Here is a 17,738-nt window from a genome sequence, read left to right as displayed (position 1 = left end):
CTTGACCTTCGGTGGCACGTCCATGTCGACAACGGTCAGCAGCTGAGTCCAGGGTGGTCTGGAGGAGTAGGAGATTTCTCCTCCGAAGCCGGTGAGAGCAAGGGCCAGGTACTCCAATATTGTGGCTGACTCCGTGGTCGGCTGCTTGCGAAACGGAAGGTGGATGCTTGTCAGCTCCGTCCCTAGGTGTTTCAAGGTGAGTCTCCTGCCTTTCATGATGAGGCTGGCGATGCATTCGATTCCTGGGGAAAATGCACGAGCGGGTCTTCCGAGGACAACCCATTGGATCGGCTGGGCCTTTTCAGCGAGTCCTTGGGCCAGTGCTCCCACTCCCCCCTTCGGTGTAAAGTGGACGTACAGGTCCAGAGGCACGGCTGGGTTCCACCTGGCAAGTGTGCCAGTGGACATCTGGCTTTCGATGAAGTCGAGGGAGCTCGTTGCTTGCGGTGTCAGTTCCTTGGGTTCCCAGGGGTGCTTTCTTTTCAGGAGGTCATACAGAGGGTCCATGACCTCGGGAGGAATCAGGACAATGTTGTGAAGCCACTGCAGCGATCCCACCAGGCGTTGCACGTCGTGGAGCGTCTTGACGTCTCGGTTGACCTTCATCTCGGGGGGTGTCACGTAGGAGCTTGTAATTCCTACTCCCAGGAATGTCACACAGGGTCCTCTCTTGATCTTTGCGCTCACGATCTCAAAGCCGTTGGCCTGGAGGATCTCCGTGATTGTGGACACCAGGTCATCTACTTGGCTTGTCGATGGTGCTGCGACCAGGATGTCGTCCATGTACTGGATGATGGTTGCGGTGGGGTAGGAGTGTCGGACCGGCATTAGTGCTTTGTCCACGGTGATTTGGCATATGGTCAGGCTGTCGACAAGGCCTTGTGGAAGTACTTTCCATTGGAAGCGGAGGTTGGGCCGCTCGCTGTTTGGAAACGCCACGGAAAAGGCGAATCGTTCTCTGTCCTCAGGGTGCAGGGGTATTGAAAAGAAACAGTCCTTGATATCCAGTACTGCGCACGGCTGCCCTGCGGGGATGGCTGAGTTCATGGGTAGCAGTGTCTGGACTGGACCCATGGGTCGGATCGTCTTGTTCACTTCTCTCAGGTCGTGGACGAGACGATAGCCTTCTCCGGACCTTTTGGGGATCACAAATACAGGGGTGTTCCATAGGCTGGTGGAGGGTTCTATGTGACCCTTTTGCAGTTCGCGGTCGACCAGTTCCAGCAAAGCTGCTGCTCGAGGCTCTGTCAGGGGCCACTGCTCCACCCATACAGGGTCTGATGATTTCCAAGTCAATTTGATTGGCAGCGGGGGCTGTATGGCAGTGGCCCTCATGATAAATTTGTAATCTGAAATCCGAGCATGGAAAGGACGTCCCTTCCTAACAGGGGTGGAGAATTCTGCAAAATGTAAGGGTGGATTGCTACTGTCTGTTCTGGTCCCTTTTTCGTGTGAAGTGTTATAGCTACCAGCTGGGTGCTTTTCCATGCCCGGGACTGCCTCCCGACTCCGTTCACTGGAGGGACTTCTGTGAATTACCAATGCCCGGGCCAATGTGCTTGGGGAAAAATCGTGCAGTCTGATCCCGTGTCTGCCCAAAACTGAAACCCTATGACGTGGGGATCCTGGCTGCTGCAAAGGCGGCATGTCCCCCACACCATCAGGGGCTCCTTCCCTTTTTTCATGACCAAGGCCACCCAGGGATCCCACTCTGGGGCGTCCCCTGCTGTTCCTGTGACACCGGCACGGCTTGTGGCGGTGGGGGGTGTGAAGGTATTGAGGGTGCTGCACAACTCTGCCATTGTATTGCTGGGAGGGATGCAAAGTTGACTGCTCCCTGTGGGGGCATAGGGTATGAGGGTCCCCTGCCCCACTGGGGGCTGCTGTAGCTGTGCCGTTGCATATTCCAGGTGGGAGGGGGCTGGATGCGGCCCAGCTGCCCCCTCCCTCTCCCGTTTCCCTGGGGCCTGGATCTGCATTCCTTAGCTAAATGCCCCTTCCTTCCACACGCCCAACACGGTCCCCTACCTCCCCCTTTGGCGTGGTGGAGCAGCTGCTGATAGGCGCCTTGGCTGGGGGCAGTTTGCTGCCAAGTGGCCTGCCTGGCCACACTTAAGGCATGCCATCACACTGGTTATTGCAGTGTGAACTGCTGCTTGGATGGGAACTAGATGTTCCTCCTTTGCAACGTGTCTGATCATGGCAGCTATATTAGACCCCTGTGGCAGTGACCTTAAAATGTCCTTGGTGGCTGAGTTGCATTGCTGGCGTAGGCACTCTGCCAGCACGGGACCCTTCGCCTCTGAGGGTAACACAGAGGAATGTAATGCGGCCTGAAGCCTGTCCACAAACTGAGTGAAGCTCTCACTCTCACCCTGTTTTATGGAAAACCATGGCGATGGTCTGGCTACCACTTTGGAAGCATTACAGATGGCTTCTCGGGCAGCACGGGTTGTTGTCATAACCTCATGGGCCCGCAAGCCCTCAGCCTGCGCCTGGGGGGTGATCATAGTGGGGTCTGTGCCCATTAGCCTCTGTATGCTGGAGCCGTGCAGTGGATGGTCTGCCCCTGTTACCAAGGCTAGCTGTTTGGTGCAATTATCCTCCCATTCTTGTTTAAAAACGATCATCCCTGCACCATCAAATATCATTCTACACGTCTGCTTAATATCAAAGGGAAGCATATCGTCCCCACCAAAAAGGCCATCAATGAGTGTGCAAACCATGGCAGAATTAATTCCCTTATCCACAATCGCTTTAACAATTGCCTGCACATCTTTCGGATTGACTGGTGAATAAGTCCTTTGGTTTCCGCCTGCCCCCACACACGGACCGGGAACACCAGTGTGGCAGATGGAGCCCATTCCGCGCAAGCCATTTTTATTTTCCGCCAGTTTGTAAGCGGGGTTCGGTCTTTCTCTGGTAACCCCTTCACCCATGCGGGAGCGCTGTGGCTAGTGACCTTACATGCCACTTCTCTCTCTCTGTTAAAGCTAGAATCTGAGTCAGAATCCTCCGATCCCCTCTCGAGCTCAGAGCTTGAGTCCGAGTCCGAGCTGGAAGTCGAGAAATAGACGCTTCTGGGCTGCTCTGCCTTTTCCTCGGGCTCCGACCCCGCCCCTTCCTGCGGGGGTAGGGCTGTTCCCTCCCCCTGGGGTCCCCCTGCCTCCTGCTGGGGGAGGTCCTTGCCCTATAAGGACTTCCTTTGAATAGAGCACTCTGATTGGTCTTACGTGCCTCCGCCAGGGCCGCCACGTCTCCCCGCTCACCCGCGCATGCTTTGTTAAGCCGCCTGGCTGCATTTCTGTCCCCCGCCTCCTCCTTTCCGCCCTGACCATGCGGTTCGGCGCCATTTTCAAATGCATATGGTGGGAGGGCATTTTTATCGATCCCTATGGGGTCCGACAATCCGGCCGCGTTCCGCGCCTCCTCTGCAAGCCCCCGCCAGAACGCCTGCGCGTGTTCCCTCCCCTCCGATGGTGAGTCCGCTCGCTGAGTGGGGATCTGGTGTTCGCGCCTCCGCGCGCCCGTCTGGATCAAGACCCTCCGCGGTTTGTGTCACCGCGCCCACCCCCAACTGCGGCACGGCTAATAAACAAGTTCACGCGGCTGTCCAGGTTTCTTGCTCTTGTCGAGCTTTTTGCAGAGCCTGGACAACTCTGCCCCATGATTTTAGGGCTTTCCCTGAGCCCGAAGACATAGTGTCCTCCGCCAGAGCTTTTGTACAATTATCCCACACGTCCAAATGTAGGACGTCCACAGGGCTTTCAATAGCCCCAGGCTTAATCAGTCTTGGCAATGCGAGAGTTAGATCTCTAAGTTTACATTCTATACCCCATTGTGCATGCATTTCTGTTACGACCTTCGCTATGGCTTCCATGGTCCACGCTGGTCCGGAGGCGTCCCTCCCGCTGTGGTCAGGCCTGCTGCTAGAGCCGCCATCCTCTGTCCAGGAGAATCCCCGTTCCCCGGGCGCAGACCAGCTCCCGGGTTTCGGGCACCAGATGTTGCCTTCTGGTGCAAGGCAAGGCGACCTGGTTCTGAGGATCAGCACGGCGACCCAAAACTCCCCAGGGTTGCCTGGACCAATGAAACACGCGGACACCAATGTGGTGGACGGTAAAAGGCGTTTATTACTTCTTCTCATGGGGTTTTATAGTCTAAGGGGTTCTCTACGTCAAAAGGGGGTCTGTCCTTATTATCTATGGTTAGTAAGGAATGGAAAATTACTGGGTAAGGAATGGAAAGTTACTAGCACTACTGTTAGTGGAGCCACACTCCTAGGGTAATCTCTTATCTTAGGGGAACAGGGGGTCCTGCCTTTCCGTGACATCGCATAATCTTCCAGAGCGCCTGTCCCTATCTACCACATCCGCCCCGCCCCATGAAAAAGCATGCGGCTTTTTTGCATAATATCGAAAGTGAGCAGATCGTTATTGCTAGAAAGGTCGTCCCCAAGAGTGGGTACTACAGCTGAGTTGACCCCTTTTTCTGAAATCGCTTTGGCTTCTTTTGGGTTAACTGGGGTATATGCCCCGTCACCCTGGATTTCTAAGATTTTCTAAGCCTTCTGATGTTGACATTCTTGTAGTGAACTTTCCCACACACTTTCTGTAAATAACTCATTGTTTTTCATTCCTTTATGGAGGAGGAGAGAGTTGATGGACTGTGGGTTTGACCTGTGGCATTGCAGAGGTGTCACTGTCACCTTCCAATCCACTGTCACTCTTGTAAAACTATAAATAGTGGAGTCAGAGAATAAAACTTCCCTTTTTTCCTTTCACCTGAAAGCGGTGGTGTGCTTGTGTTCTTTCGTGTCGGTCGGCAACATCTACAGAAAGTGTGTGGGAAGGTTCACTACAAGAATGTCAACAGCAGAAGGCTTAGAAAATCTTAGAAAACCAGGGCGACATATGCCCTTGGTTCATTCCCCCGCGCTCCGGTGACCCTCGCCGGGAAAGCGTGTATCGTGGCTGCCGGTGCCCGATCTTCACAAGCTATTTTTATTTTCCTCCAATTGGTGAGTTTGTCTTGCGATGGGGTGTTCCGGGGGGTCCCCTGGGGGCTCCGGGGGGGTCTCCAGGGGGCTCCGGGGGCTCTGGGCTCGGGAAGGGGTGGAACGCGCCCGGCCCCCGCATATTCCCGCCTCCAATCCGATCCCTCTCAGAGGTGATTTGTGTCGTGGCCCCCACCCCCAGCTTTGGTGTAGCTAATAAACGTGTACGCCCGGCTTTCCGCATCTCCTGTTCTTCTAACGTCTTGCATAGAGCCTCTTCTACTTTCCCCCACACTTTGAGGTTTTTACCACTGCCTGCGGACTTAGAGTCCTCTGCTGAGGCGGCAGTGCACTTCTCCCGCGCTTCCGAATATAATATATTTACCGGACGTCCAATCGTCCCGAGCTCTTGGAGCCTTGCAATAGCAAGATTAGAATTCCTGAGCTCACCTTGAATTCCCCATTGCTCATGAGCCTGACTTACCACCTTTGCTATAGCTTCCATGATTTGAGGGCGTCCCCACCGCTGCACTAGACCAGCTTTGCAGACACCGTCCTCTGTCCAGGCGAATCACTGTTCCCCGGGCGCTAATCGGCTTCCCAGGTTTTGGCACCCGTTGTTGCCTTCTGATGCAAGGCAGGATGACCTGGTTCTGAGTAAACGGCACAGCGACCCAAACTCTCCAGGGTCGCTCGGGCCAAGAACACGCACAGACACCAACGTGGTGGACGGTTCAAAGGCCTTTATTTTCCCATCTCGTTGGGTTTTATACTCGGGAAGGTTTTTCTCTACGTCAGGGGTTCTTATCTTACTGTAATTGGTTAATAAGGAGTCGAAAGTTACTAATGTTAGGGGGGTCTACATTCTTGGGTGATCCCTTATCACTAGGCATAAGGGGGAGAGGAATCCTGCTGCTTCCCGTGACATCGCGAGATTTTCCGAGTGCCTGACCCTATCTACTACACACAGGTAGCCTCCCTACCCTGGTAACAATGTCTTTCCACTCATCAGCAGCCCAAATTGGTTTCCCTCTACGTTGCCAGTTAGCCTTTATCCACCTCTCCATCTCCACAGAGCATTGGCTACCATCCATGAATCAGTGTAGAGGTAGAGCTTTGGCCACTTCTCTCTCTCAGCAATGTCCAGGGCCAGTTGAACAGCTTTGAGGTAAGCAAGTTGGCTTGATCCACCTTCTCCTTCGGTAGCTTGTGCAACCTGTCGTGTGGGGCTCCATACGGCTGCTTTCCACTCCCGGTTCATCCCTACGGTGCGACAGGAACCGTCAGTGAAAAGAGCGTAGCCTGTTTCCTCTGGTGGCAGTTGGTTATAGGGAGGAGCCTCTTCAGCATGTGTCACCGATTCTTGTTCCTCTTCATCTGTGACACCAAAATTCTCACCTTCGGGCCAATTTGTACTGATCTCCAAAATCCCAGGGTGATTCAGTTTACCTATACATGCGCGCTGAGTGATGAGAGCGATCCACTTGCTCCATGTAGCACTGGTGGCATGGTGAGTGGAAGGAACCTTGCCTTTGAACATCCATCCCAGCACCAGTAGTTGGGATGCCAGGAGGAGTTGTGCTTCAGTGCCTATTGCCTCCGAGGCAGCCTGGACTCCTTCAGGATTTGGCCCATACCCTCCCATTTCCCACACCACTTAGGATTTTCCACACCGGGGTTTACTCCTGAGGCAGGGGTCTCATCAGCCCATCTAGAAATCTCAGCCCTCATTCTAGAGAAGCAGCAGGCTGTATAGAGGAAGGTTACCAGATGGAATACCAGAAAGATGGTTTCTTTAACATTGAGGGGCAACTGAACATCCTTCACTAGTGATGCAACTGATTCCTAGCAGAAGAAGGAAAGCAGAGGCTAACAAACCTCATTCCCTCCTGCTCCTCCTGCAACAAACTGGATGCATAACCATAGCCATGAACCATTCATACCTGGAGCAGACCCTTGCATGTTTATAAACTTCTTGCACATCATTGCCACCAAGCCCAGCAGGATAGCTACTCCGGTCACTGCCCCTCTGATGTAAAAGCTGCATATTGGGGACAATACTAAAGCTATTTCTGGATAAGAAAATAAACCTAGGGAGCAGAGAGGTATGAAAATCTCAAAAAACCCTAGGGAGCAGAAATGCATGCAAACCTTCACCCCAATAGACATTATGAATTCAAAAAGCATGGCTATTAGCTGATTTAAATGAACACAGAGTAATAGCAACCAAAATGCAGTCAAAATAGGGTTTTTCCACTCTCTCTCGAGCCCCACATTGGGCACCAATATTTTGTCCTGGTTTTGGGCAAATTTGTTAAAGAATCTGCAAAGGAGGGCCCCTCCAGAAAGCAAAACCCACGCGGACCCTCCCCCCAACCGGTTTGGGAAAAAATTCCTTGGAGAGAGGTGGAAAGAACCTGTTTATTTCAGGCACAGCACCCCCAGCACACAAAATGAACAATACCAGCTGACACCACTCTGAGAAAGGTGACAAAATCAGAAAGTCTCTTTCGGGAGTGGTTGCTCTGTTCTCAGTCCCTCCGGTGCTGGGGCAGCTGCTGCAGCCAAACGGTGTGAATCCTCGGTGTTCCCAGTCCCAGTCCGGAGCAGGCTCGAGATGGTCACAGAAACAGGAGAGGAGGAGAAACAGTCCAGGAAGGAATTTGGACTGTTTAGCTAAACTAGCTAATAAGCAGAAGCAAAAGCGAGAGCAGAAGCAAGAGCAGAAAAGCAAGCAAGCAAAGCAGCAAGCTGAAAAGCAAGAAGCCAAAACATCCCTATGTACTGCCCGTCTCTGTATCCCTGATAAGAGAAACCCAAACAAAACTTCCACTCTTCAGAGCCGGTCTTAAAGGCACAGGACAGATGAATGGAGATACAAGCATCATAACATCACCCCAGGACAGCTAGGTAGCTTTTCCCTTGGCTTAAGGCTCCAACAGATGGTAGAAAGAGGAGTAGCAGAAGACGCTGGCTGTTCCACGAGTATGGCTTTATTGCACGGTCCGTGAAGGGTTTCAGCTCTTCTTCTTCCAAGTTAGTAGGGGTACAGGATGCTACTTTTATACTCCGCACCCGGATCCATTCCTTACCAATGGCAAAGGTGTTAGAGTGACCATAAGTGACCAATAGTAGGCTTAACAACATATTGCCTTACATGGCTATAGGGATAAGGTACAAGGCGGATGTCCCTGGAGACAGGAAACTTCTTTGCCGCTGTGTCAGCATTCTATTCTCCAAGGGGCCCTGGCTAAACTTGAGGGGTTTACTATACTGGCGGTCTCTCCTCACATGAACATGCAGGCATTCCTCTGGAAAACACCAAAATATTAATTGGGCCCAGTCCTGGGGGTCTCTCCCCTCAGGAACTGGGGGTCTTCCCTCACGCAGAACACGCAGATGTTTCCCTGATAAACCCCACAAAATCAGGATTCAGCCGTGAGAGGCAGTCCTGGGGATCTCCCCTCATGCAGAACACATGGATATTTCTCTGGAAAACCCTCAAAAAATCGAGATTAATTCATTGGGCCTAACCCAGGTGTGTATCCCCTCAGGAACCGGGGGTCTCCCCTCACACAGAACATGTAGATGTTTCCCTAACAAAACCCACCAAAATGGGATTTAGCCCTCAGGGGCAGTCCTGGAGGGTCTCCCTTCACACAAAACACACTGATATTCCCCTGGAAAATCCCCAAAAATCATGATTTAGTCATTGGGCCTGATCCTGGGGGTGTCTCCCCTCAGGAACTGGGGGTCTCCCCTCAGGGAGATGTTTCTTCTTACAAAACTCCACAGAATCGGGATTCAGTCCTTGGCAGCAGTCCCAGGGACTGAGACATGACACTCCTGAAAGGCCCCTCTGCTCCTTCCAAGGACTGGGACTGAAATCCCCAGCCCGGAGGAGGTGTGTGGGGAGGCAAGCTGACCAAAGTGAGATGTTTGCCTGCAGATTGTGACCACTGGAGCAAGAAAACATGGCTCTCACTCACTGCTGAGAACACAGACTACCTGTTAAATCTGTTCCCTATTGTATCTGTTTCCCCCCCCCTCACAGTTTTCAGTAATAAAAACCTCTGAGTTAGCTAGAGCCTTTGAGATCTCCCCATGGTAGCAGGTGGACCCTCAGCTGGACTGGACCAAATGACTCCATCTCTGCGTTGGTAGCTATATCCCCTCTCCTTGCCTCTCTCTCTCCTCTTTCTTTCTCTCTCTTTTTCCTTCTCTTAACGCCTCCATCGCATTTTTGCTGTGGTTATTTCAATAAAACCGCATTTGATTTGATTATCACTGCAAACCCCCTTGTACCGTGTTGGTTTTTGCCCCCTGAGATCACCCCTACGAACCATCAGGTCATCCGTTCACTAGGAGGGACCCTGACACACCCCTTGTAATCTGCAGAAACCAGTGCTACTGAGGAGCTTTGCCAGTTTCACCACAGTTTTCATCCCAGTATGTGCAGAAGGCTGCCCTGCAGTGCTGCTGGGTTCTGCAGGAGAGCCCTGAGCTCCAGCTGTGCCAGGCTGGAGAGACAAACACGCAGCAGCAACTCCTGGGTGCCCTCCTCCCCAGCAAGCTGGGCTGAGCTGTGTCTGCCTTGTGTGCTGCTCTCTTTGAGCTCAGAGAGGCCCTTCAGAGCAGCGAGGGTGGCATCCTGGTGAGGGCCAGCACTGCCACTCTGTGTCACTGCAGTGCCACCGCCGCCAGGGTCAGGGCTCTCAGGGCTGGCACTGGACACACCTTCAGCGCGCCCTGCAGCCCGAGCAGAGCCTGCTGCAGGGATTTACGGAACCCACCAGCCACACATGAGAAGGGTGGCAGGGGAGGCACCAAGGGGAGCCCTGCGGGTGTCACCTCTCCGGTGTCCCCTGGCCTGTGCCTCCCTTTGGGCACAGCTCTGCCTGCTGGGCCACCCCACCGGGCTGTGCTTCACCAGGAATGCGGGGAGACACACAGCTCCAGGCCTCTGGCTCACAGATCCAGATCCAGATCTCATTCTGGATCACAGATCCAGATCCCATTCTAGGTCAGCATTTCCTTCACGTGGATAAAGTGCACGCTGGGAGCCCAGGCATTCCCTTCCAAGCACAGAAGGCCCTGAGGTGGTGGGTGCCGCCTCCCAGCTCCCTGCCGGCAGCGGGGCTCTCCCCGGCGTGCCGGAGATGGCAGAGCAGCCTGCGCTGCACAGCTAACCCGGGCTCCCGGCGCTGCTGAAGAGAGACCCCTGATGTTGGCTCTGGACGCAGCCAGTCCAGATGCTGCTGCACCCAGCACTGTAAATTCATGGACTGACACCTTGACAAGCAGCACCTTCTGCAGGTGCTTTCCAAACAGCCTCCTGCAGCCACGCATGCCTCTGTGAAACAGCAGTGGGTGCCCCTAGCCTGTGGTTTTGTCCAGCACCAACAGCTCACATTGCTCTGCAGGAGCTGGAGATCAGCCCCTCCTCGGGAGCTGCACAACCACAGCCTGCACCAGCCCTCACTGGGCAGCACTGGCACCACCAGGACAGGCCAAGGCCACGGCCCCAGGGCTGCAGGAACACATCACAAAGCCAAGGAGCTGGGAAATTATCTAAAAATACGCTTTTTAAACAATGCACTTCATTCGTAAAATAGAAAGGGAAATGCTTCTTAAGCTGGTATAACTGTCTGTTGCCAAATGTCCACATTAAACTGATAGCTTTGAGCTGTTACCAACAGTTAACTAGAACTCCATAGTTAATCATTGGTTTCATTCACATCCACTCCTCTTCCCCATTTAAAAATCTGCTCTGATTATTACTAACTGAACATACACCCCTTATCTCAGTCTCCACAGCAGCACCAAGGAATCTAAAGTATGACCTCTAATCACTGTATTCTTTAGCAATATTTTATTAAAAATAACCACCTGTACAAATATAAAATATCCCCACAACATTTAATTGCCCGTATTTGTTTTTTGCTGCAAGAAAAATATGTGAGGGAAGCTCAGGGTGCGCTTCTCCAGTAATACTGGTGGATGCAGGAACTCTGTTTGGAGTTGGTTTCTTAATTTTTCTCTTTAATATCCACCAGGTTTTTTCTTTTTACAAAGAAAAGTTTACTCCCAGCTCACCAAGGCATGGAAACACTGCAGATTTTTGAGCATTTTCTTTGAAAAATAAGAAAAATAAACTAAGAAAGCTCCTCACTTGCTCTGCAATTCTTTAGGGCTGTGTTTCACCAGAAGTTTCAGAGAAAGGGCTGGATTCTGTTAGTGAACACACTGAAATGACCCAGTGTGCACGACCAACCAGGTTAATGGCAGATAATTACCACTACAACCATCAGGAACTGCACCCCAAGCCCAGCAGCCCACAGGGCTGATCTGAAGCTTCACCACAAGACTGCTCAGGCTGGAACATATGGAGGCGTAAGTTCATTATTCCTAAAAGGAAAAGTCCAAACCAAACCAGAATCCAACGAGAGCCTTTAGAAAACACCCACAATTCCTTTAATAAAGCAGCCACTTGCTGTGCTCCTGTTGTTCCCAGCGTTACAGCGCGCCAGGCAAGTTTGGGAGGCAAACCGGGAAAATGAGGGGAGACAGAAAACCAACAGTTCCTCTGCAGCTCGCTTGATTTTCTGGATCCGCTCTCTGTCGTCAGCACTGGAGTGCAGCAGCACAGGAGAGCTCTTTGAGAGGCTGGAGCCTTCAGAAAGTGACAACCTTGGGTCGCTCGGGCTGCGCTCTCTGCGGCGCCGGCGCGGCCGCGACGTCCTCGTGGTCCGCGCTCAGGCCGGGGATCCAGCGCCCGACAGTCACCTGCTCTGCAGGGCACAGGACAGCAGTGCCAGGCCAGCCCTGCCCCCTGCACGGCCCGGGCTGAGCCCCAGCAGGGCAGCACACCCAGCGCCGCACACATCGGCTCATCAACAATTCACCTGCGTGGCGGCCTGCTCTGAGAACACAGCTGGAGATTTACCGGGTCACCCCTCACTGTCCCCAGGTGAGACCCCACCTGCAGAGCTGCCCAGCCCTGGAGGAGCCCTGGGGCTGCTGTAGGGCAGGGCTGGGACCCCAGAGCCTGGGCTGGGCCCAGAGCCCAGCGCGGGCAGCAGGGCAGGGGGGATTCTGCCTTGCTGCCCATGGGGAATGCCACGGAAATCCATATCAGCCTCTGGGCACTGAGGCTGGCCCGATCTGCCTGAGGAAACTGGCATCTGCAGTGCCTGAACTCCTTTGCCAGCTCTCAGCTGTCCTCCTGTACCTGATCATACCCTGCACAATGCACACACGAGCCTAAATATCACAATTCTCACCAATGGTGTCACAGTTCCAAGTAACTCAACTGCTTTTAACCAGCGGTGCTAGTTTTGAAAGAAGTCCCTTGGGAAAATAAACAGCACTTGCAGTCCTCATGGATGCTAAACTTACCAGAAAAAATATAGAAAAAATCTTGTTACAGGCTTCTAAAACTCAGGCAGGGACAGCCTTGCTACTTGCTCATGAGTTTGGGGCAATTTCAGAGTCTTTTGGTGTCATAAACTTCTGTCATACTAGAAGTTTACACTCAGACTGAATCTGACCCATTCTAAACTGGCAAAGCAGTACACACCTAGAATCCTACAGAGGGTCTCAGACCTAAAAATATCATTAATGTAAGATCAGATATAGAGAATGCCATAAATAATTCTTACACAAATTTCACCAAAGTGGCTTATTATTAAGGGGCACAATAACTAAGTGTCATAGAAACGAAGTAGAAAAATGCCCAAGTGGGTCACCACCCCAGTGACAGGATCATTCTTCAAACCCTCTTGGGATGCTTTGCCTCCTGTGGGACAGTGGGGGCTTGGGGTACCTCCTTTAATCTCTCCCCCCACATGGAAAGCAGAGGAACATGTAAGGAAGCAGTTCATGAGCTGTGAATCCAGCAGGACAGACCTTCCTTGTCCCTGCCCTGCTGCCTGACACAGTGCCTGCACACACCAGCACCCTGCACCTGCCACTGGGTTCAGCCCCACCACCCCACACTGAAATCTGAAACAAGCAGCAGCCAGTTCTGCCAGACTGTGAACAGCAGCACAATTACTGGCCAAAAAAAATTACAGATTATTTCATATGGCCTTCAGATACATACAAGATCAACTGTCTCTTTTAAAAAAAAAGGAATTGCCTTAGTTTTGCACCGCAACTTACTGCCTCCTCCACACCCTCCCTGAGGAGGAAGCCTCCCTGTTGCTGTCCCAACAAAAGGGCACCTCTGCTGCTTCCAACCCTCTTCCCACAGCCACACGGAGCAGCAGCTGGACCCTGCTGGGCCCACAGCCACCCCACAGCCCTGCAGCTCACCTGCGTTCTGCTTCTCCGGGCAGTCCTTTTTGAAGTGCTCCACAGAGCCACACAGCTTGCAGCCCCCACCTGTTCACACAGAAAGCTGTTACTCATCTAGGGGAAAAAACACCACAAAACACCCAAAAAACACCCAACCAAATTCCCTGCCTGTGTCTGTGAGGGACACAGCTGTTTGGGATCACACTGTGCTGTACAGCACCACACACCACAGACTCCAGCCACTGCTCACTGGCTATTTCTGATGTGCTGGAAGCTCTGTTTTTGAGAAACAGGCTGAATTCTGCTGAAACACACACTCAAAGCAACTTATGAAACTGACGGGGGCTCCTCAGAGGCAGGTAATCCAGCTGCAGGTACTGAGACGTGAAATTCCACACAACACGAAATCCCACCATACAAACACTTGAAAGCAAGGTGATTTTTGTTCCACTCCAGCTGTGCTGCAAGATCACCCTCTGGAGCTTGCCAAGGCCCCATGTTTATGCAGGGAAACTCCAGGACAGGGAATGCTGGTTGTTGGAGCCAATGGAAGAGTGAAACCTTCAGTTAGACCCCAATTCTCATTAAAGTTACTCAGGCTGAAGATGCTCTCCCTTTAGTGGCAGCCTGTGTTTTCTAATTCCCAGAATTTTAAGCTAATGTGTAAGAATCTTCCTACCACCTACTTGGGTGCATGTAAATACACACTGCCTACATTCACACAGGATTTTGTTCCTTGGTGCATGTCCTGATGCAAAGTCTCACACTTTGCATCTCATCCTGTCATTTAATACTAAACCCACCCTTAAATTAGAAATCCACAGGTAATTTATTTGACAATGAATTCCCCAGAATTACTCTGCTTTTACTGACAGATACACAGCAATTCCTTTTAGCCACATTCTCATTCTCTTGCAGAGTTACTTTGCTCTGTGTCAGGTAGGAAGGACACAGAAATTTCAATTTCACTAAATTTAGTGAATCAGAACACTCACCTTCAGCATACAACCCCTTGGGATTATCTGGACATGACCTCGACAGATGTCCCATCTCACCACAGATGAAACACTTTGCATATGGAAATGGCCCTGCAAAATTCCACAACAGGGTTTATGGTCCACATCAAAACCCTGGTGCAGTCACAGACCCAACATAGTGCAATGACAATATTTTCATCACTTCATGCTATAAATTACTGTCAGGCTCCCTGCTAATACTGGAAAAGTTAGATTTCTAGCACACAAAGCTTCAGGGTCAGCACTGGCACAGCTCAGAGCTGAGCATTTCACACACAGCAAAACTTCCTGAGACCCACCAGCAGCTGGATCCACCTTGGCTCTGCACTGGCTGAGGTCGTGCTCCGTGGATCCGCAGCGGTAGCAAATCCCCGTCCCCATGTCCTGGCTCTGCAGCACTGCAGGACAATCAGCCACGCCGTGGCCAGGCTCTCTGCAGTGGAAACACACCTTGGAAGAGCAAAATCCAGTGATGAATTCCATGAACGGTGCTGAAAACATGGAAATCCCAGGGCCTAAAGGGCAAACACCATTTTGTCCCCAGGAAAAAGCACCCAGGAAGAGACTTTATGCTCTGCCATCAAACCACAAAACATGGACACTTTTCTCCTTTAACCAGCAACACATAGTTTGATGAATCACACACTGAAATTGCATGATTTAGTTTCAGCCAGGAACCAAGAGGGGCTGGGAACTCCTCAAAGATAGTAGTGAGCCAGGAGAGCCATGCCAAAGGCTACAACTGGGACCTGAAAGCCACCTTTTGTTCCAAACTTCACATCTTTCACCTGAAACACGCTGTGCCTGTGGCAGGGGAGGGCTGAGCTCTTGCTGAGCCCCACAGCAGCACCAGCACAGGGAAACACAAAGAGAGCTGTACCTCTTTTAACAATGCTGTGGGAAAATGACTGGGAGTTAAAAGGGGAAATTTCAGGGGAAAATAGAAAATACAGTGGCTGCTCCCTGGATGGGACCCCAACACAGAGCACAATCCAGGCAGGACTAATGGCAGCGGGGCAGAGACCCCGCAGCCGTGCCAAAATCCTTGCAGAGGAAGGAACCCTGCAGCTGATCCCACACAGCAGCTGAAAGGCAAGGGAGGTAAGGGAGGATGCTCTGTGGGATCAGCAGCTGGCGTGAAATCCCTGTGTTTGTTCTGACCCCATCCCAGCCCAGGGTGACCCTGAGCAACCCACTCCCCAGGTACGACCACCCCTAACTAAGATGTGTGACTGAAATCGCTGAATCTCCACCTGAAAGTAAAGAAACGGTATAAAAGTGGGTCAGGAGCAGCGAGAAGTTTGGAAAGACTCCATCGTAATCTGTGGGATGCGCTGAACCTACTGTCTCTTCCCCACAGAGTGAGGACCGTGCTCTGTGTGAGCTTCACTAGGAATTAGAGCTTGCAATTGTATTGCTTTGATTACATTACTTTGGACAAGCTATCACAGGCATCCCCCGAGCCTTAACCCGACACATTTCATTACAAAGGGTGTAACTGTGCTCACTGTTCATGCCAGCTGACACACTCCCCAGACGCCGAGCAGAAAGGGTTTCTCCCTTTTCTCCCGCGCTTGCAGGGCAGGACTCACCATGGCGTTCTTCTTCCTCTCCTGCCTTCTCAGCCTCCTGCTCTCCCGCCGCCTGTCCTTCCTCCGCGCCTCCTCCTCCTGCTGCTGCTGCTGCTGCTGCTGCCCGCGGTGTGCCGCGAACCCGTTCACGTCCTGGTTCTCGTACTCCTTCCTCCTCCTGCTCCGGGCTGGCGGCGGCGGCTCCGGCTGCGCGCCCGGCGCCAGCTGCTCCCAAGGGGTGGCGGACAGAGCCCGGGCCCCGGGCGGGGCGCTGCGCCGGGCCCAGCGGGTCATGGTCCGCAAAAGGCCCCGCAAAAGGCTCCGACACCGGCTCGGGCACGGCCGGACCGCGCACGCTGATGACGGACGGGAAAGAGGAGGAGGAAGAGGAGGAGCGGCAGCAGGCGGAGCAGGAGCAGGCGGAGGCGGAGCGGGGAGCTGGGCGGGAGGGGCTGTGGGAACCCGCCATGGCAGGGACGCCTTCCACTGCCCCAGGCTGCTCCAAGCCTGGCCTCGGGCAGTGCCGGGGATGCAGGGGCAGCCCCAGCTGCTCTGGGCACCCTGTGCCGGGGCCTGCCCACCCTGCCAGGGAACAATTCCTCATTGCCAAGATCCCGGCCAGCCCTGCCCTCCGGCGCCGGGAGCCGTTCCCCGGCCGCCGTCCCCGCGGCCCTCGGCAATCGTCCGTGTCCATCTTTGCCGCGGCCCCTTCGGGCCCCGCGAGGCCGCCCCGAGCTCGGGCCAAAGCTTCTGGTGCCCGGGTGAGCGACGGCAGCCGTGGCAGCCTTTGGTGCCGGCGGAGCCGCTCCATCCCCGTGCCCGTGCCGGAGCCTCCTCTGGCCCGGCTGCAGCAGCTGCAGCTCCTTGCTGGGCTGGGCCGGGGCTGGGGCAGCTCTGCAGGTGGGCTCTGCCTGAGGGGCAGAGGGGCAGAATGGCCCCTGCCCTGCTGCCCCCGCTGGGCTGGGCCGGGCACGGGGCTCGGGGCTCGGGGCTCTGGGCCCAGCACGGGGCTCTGGGCTCTGGGCCGGGCACGGGGCTCTGGGCTCTGGGCTCTGGGCCCGGCTCGGGGCTCTGGGCTCTGGGTTCGGGGCTCTGGGCTCTGGGCCCAGCCCAGGCTCTGGGGTCCCAGCCCTGCCCCACAGCAGCCCCAGGGCTCCTCCAGGGCTGGGCAGCTCTACAGGTGGGGTCTCACCCGGGGACAGTGAGGGGTCACCCGGTAAATCCCCGGCTTTGTTATCAGAGGAGGCCACTCAGCAGCTGAAATTAATGTTGATAAGCCAAATAATGCTTCCCTCTTGCCTCAGGTTAGGCTACTGCCTCTTGTGTTTTTAGCATTTTACTGGATCCCCATTGTGAAAACTGTCAGTCACTTGTTTTTTAAATTTTAAAAGTTTAATAGTAATGAAATGGTTATAAATATAGTAATACAATTACAGTAATAATAATTTGGACTAGGACAATACGAGACAATAGAAAGAAAGAGTTACAGACAGTCCGGGTGCCTCTTTCTGGGCAGCATGAGTCCAAAAAAGGCCCCACGTTAACAGAGGATTAACCCTTAAAAGCAACAGCTTGTTGCATATTCATACACCTCATCCATGATGCATAAATCCCATTCAAACACAGGATTCTCTCTGGGCATCTTCAACTTCTTTCTCTTAATCCTGACAGCGCCTTCGACGCGGGAAGAAGTTCATTTCTTCTGATAATGGGGCAATAAATTCTCTTTCTCTGAAAGATTCAGATGTCCTGTGGCTGCTATCTCACTGCCAGTCCTTTCTTTAAAAAAGTGTCCTACATAGCATAGTTTATATTTTAATATTTTTTTATAACCTAAATTTATATTTAGCACACTAC

General features: G+C 53.0%; 1 protein-coding gene across 1 annotated transcript; it reads right to left on the bottom strand.

Moving 5' to 3' along the window:
• Positions 1-10,887: 10,887 nt before the first annotated feature.
• ZCCHC9 (zinc finger CCHC-type containing 9) lies at positions 10,888-16,184 on the bottom strand. Its single transcript, XM_058824034.1, has 5 exons — positions 15,903-16,184; positions 14,610-14,760; positions 14,290-14,382; positions 13,313-13,381; positions 10,888-11,787 (listed from the first exon to the last, which is right to left on the bottom strand). Exons 1-5 carry the CDS (start codon positions 16,173-16,175, stop codon positions 11,672-11,674), a joined length of 702 nt encoding a protein of 233 aa, XP_058680017.1. The 5' UTR covers positions 16,176-16,184; the 3' UTR covers positions 10,888-11,671.
• Between the last annotated feature and the right edge of the window lie 1,554 nt (positions 16,185-17,738).

Source organism: Ammospiza caudacuta, chromosome Z (assembly GCF_027887145.1).
Source record: "Ammospiza caudacuta isolate bAmmCau1 chromosome Z, bAmmCau1.pri, whole genome shotgun sequence".
Classification (NCBI taxonomy): domain Eukaryota; kingdom Metazoa; phylum Chordata; class Aves; order Passeriformes; family Passerellidae; genus Ammospiza; species Ammospiza caudacuta.
This window is presented reverse-complemented; position numbering and strand designations above follow the sequence as displayed.

Excerpts from the sequence above, each read along its gene's own strand:
- ZCCHC9 (XM_058824034.1), bottom strand. The coding sequence starts at position 16,175 with ATGACCCGCTGGGCCCGGCGCAGCGCCCCGCCCGGGGCCCGGGCTCTG. Across the intron at positions 14,761-15,902 it reads AGAGGAAGAAGAACGCCATG|GTGTGTTTCCACTGCAGAGA; the intron begins GTGAGTCCTGCC and ends TGCTCTTCCAAG. Across the intron at positions 13,382-14,289 it reads CAAGGGGTTGTATGCTGAAG|GTGGGGGCTGCAAGCTGTGT; the intron begins GTGAGTGTTCTG and ends CTGTGTGAACAG.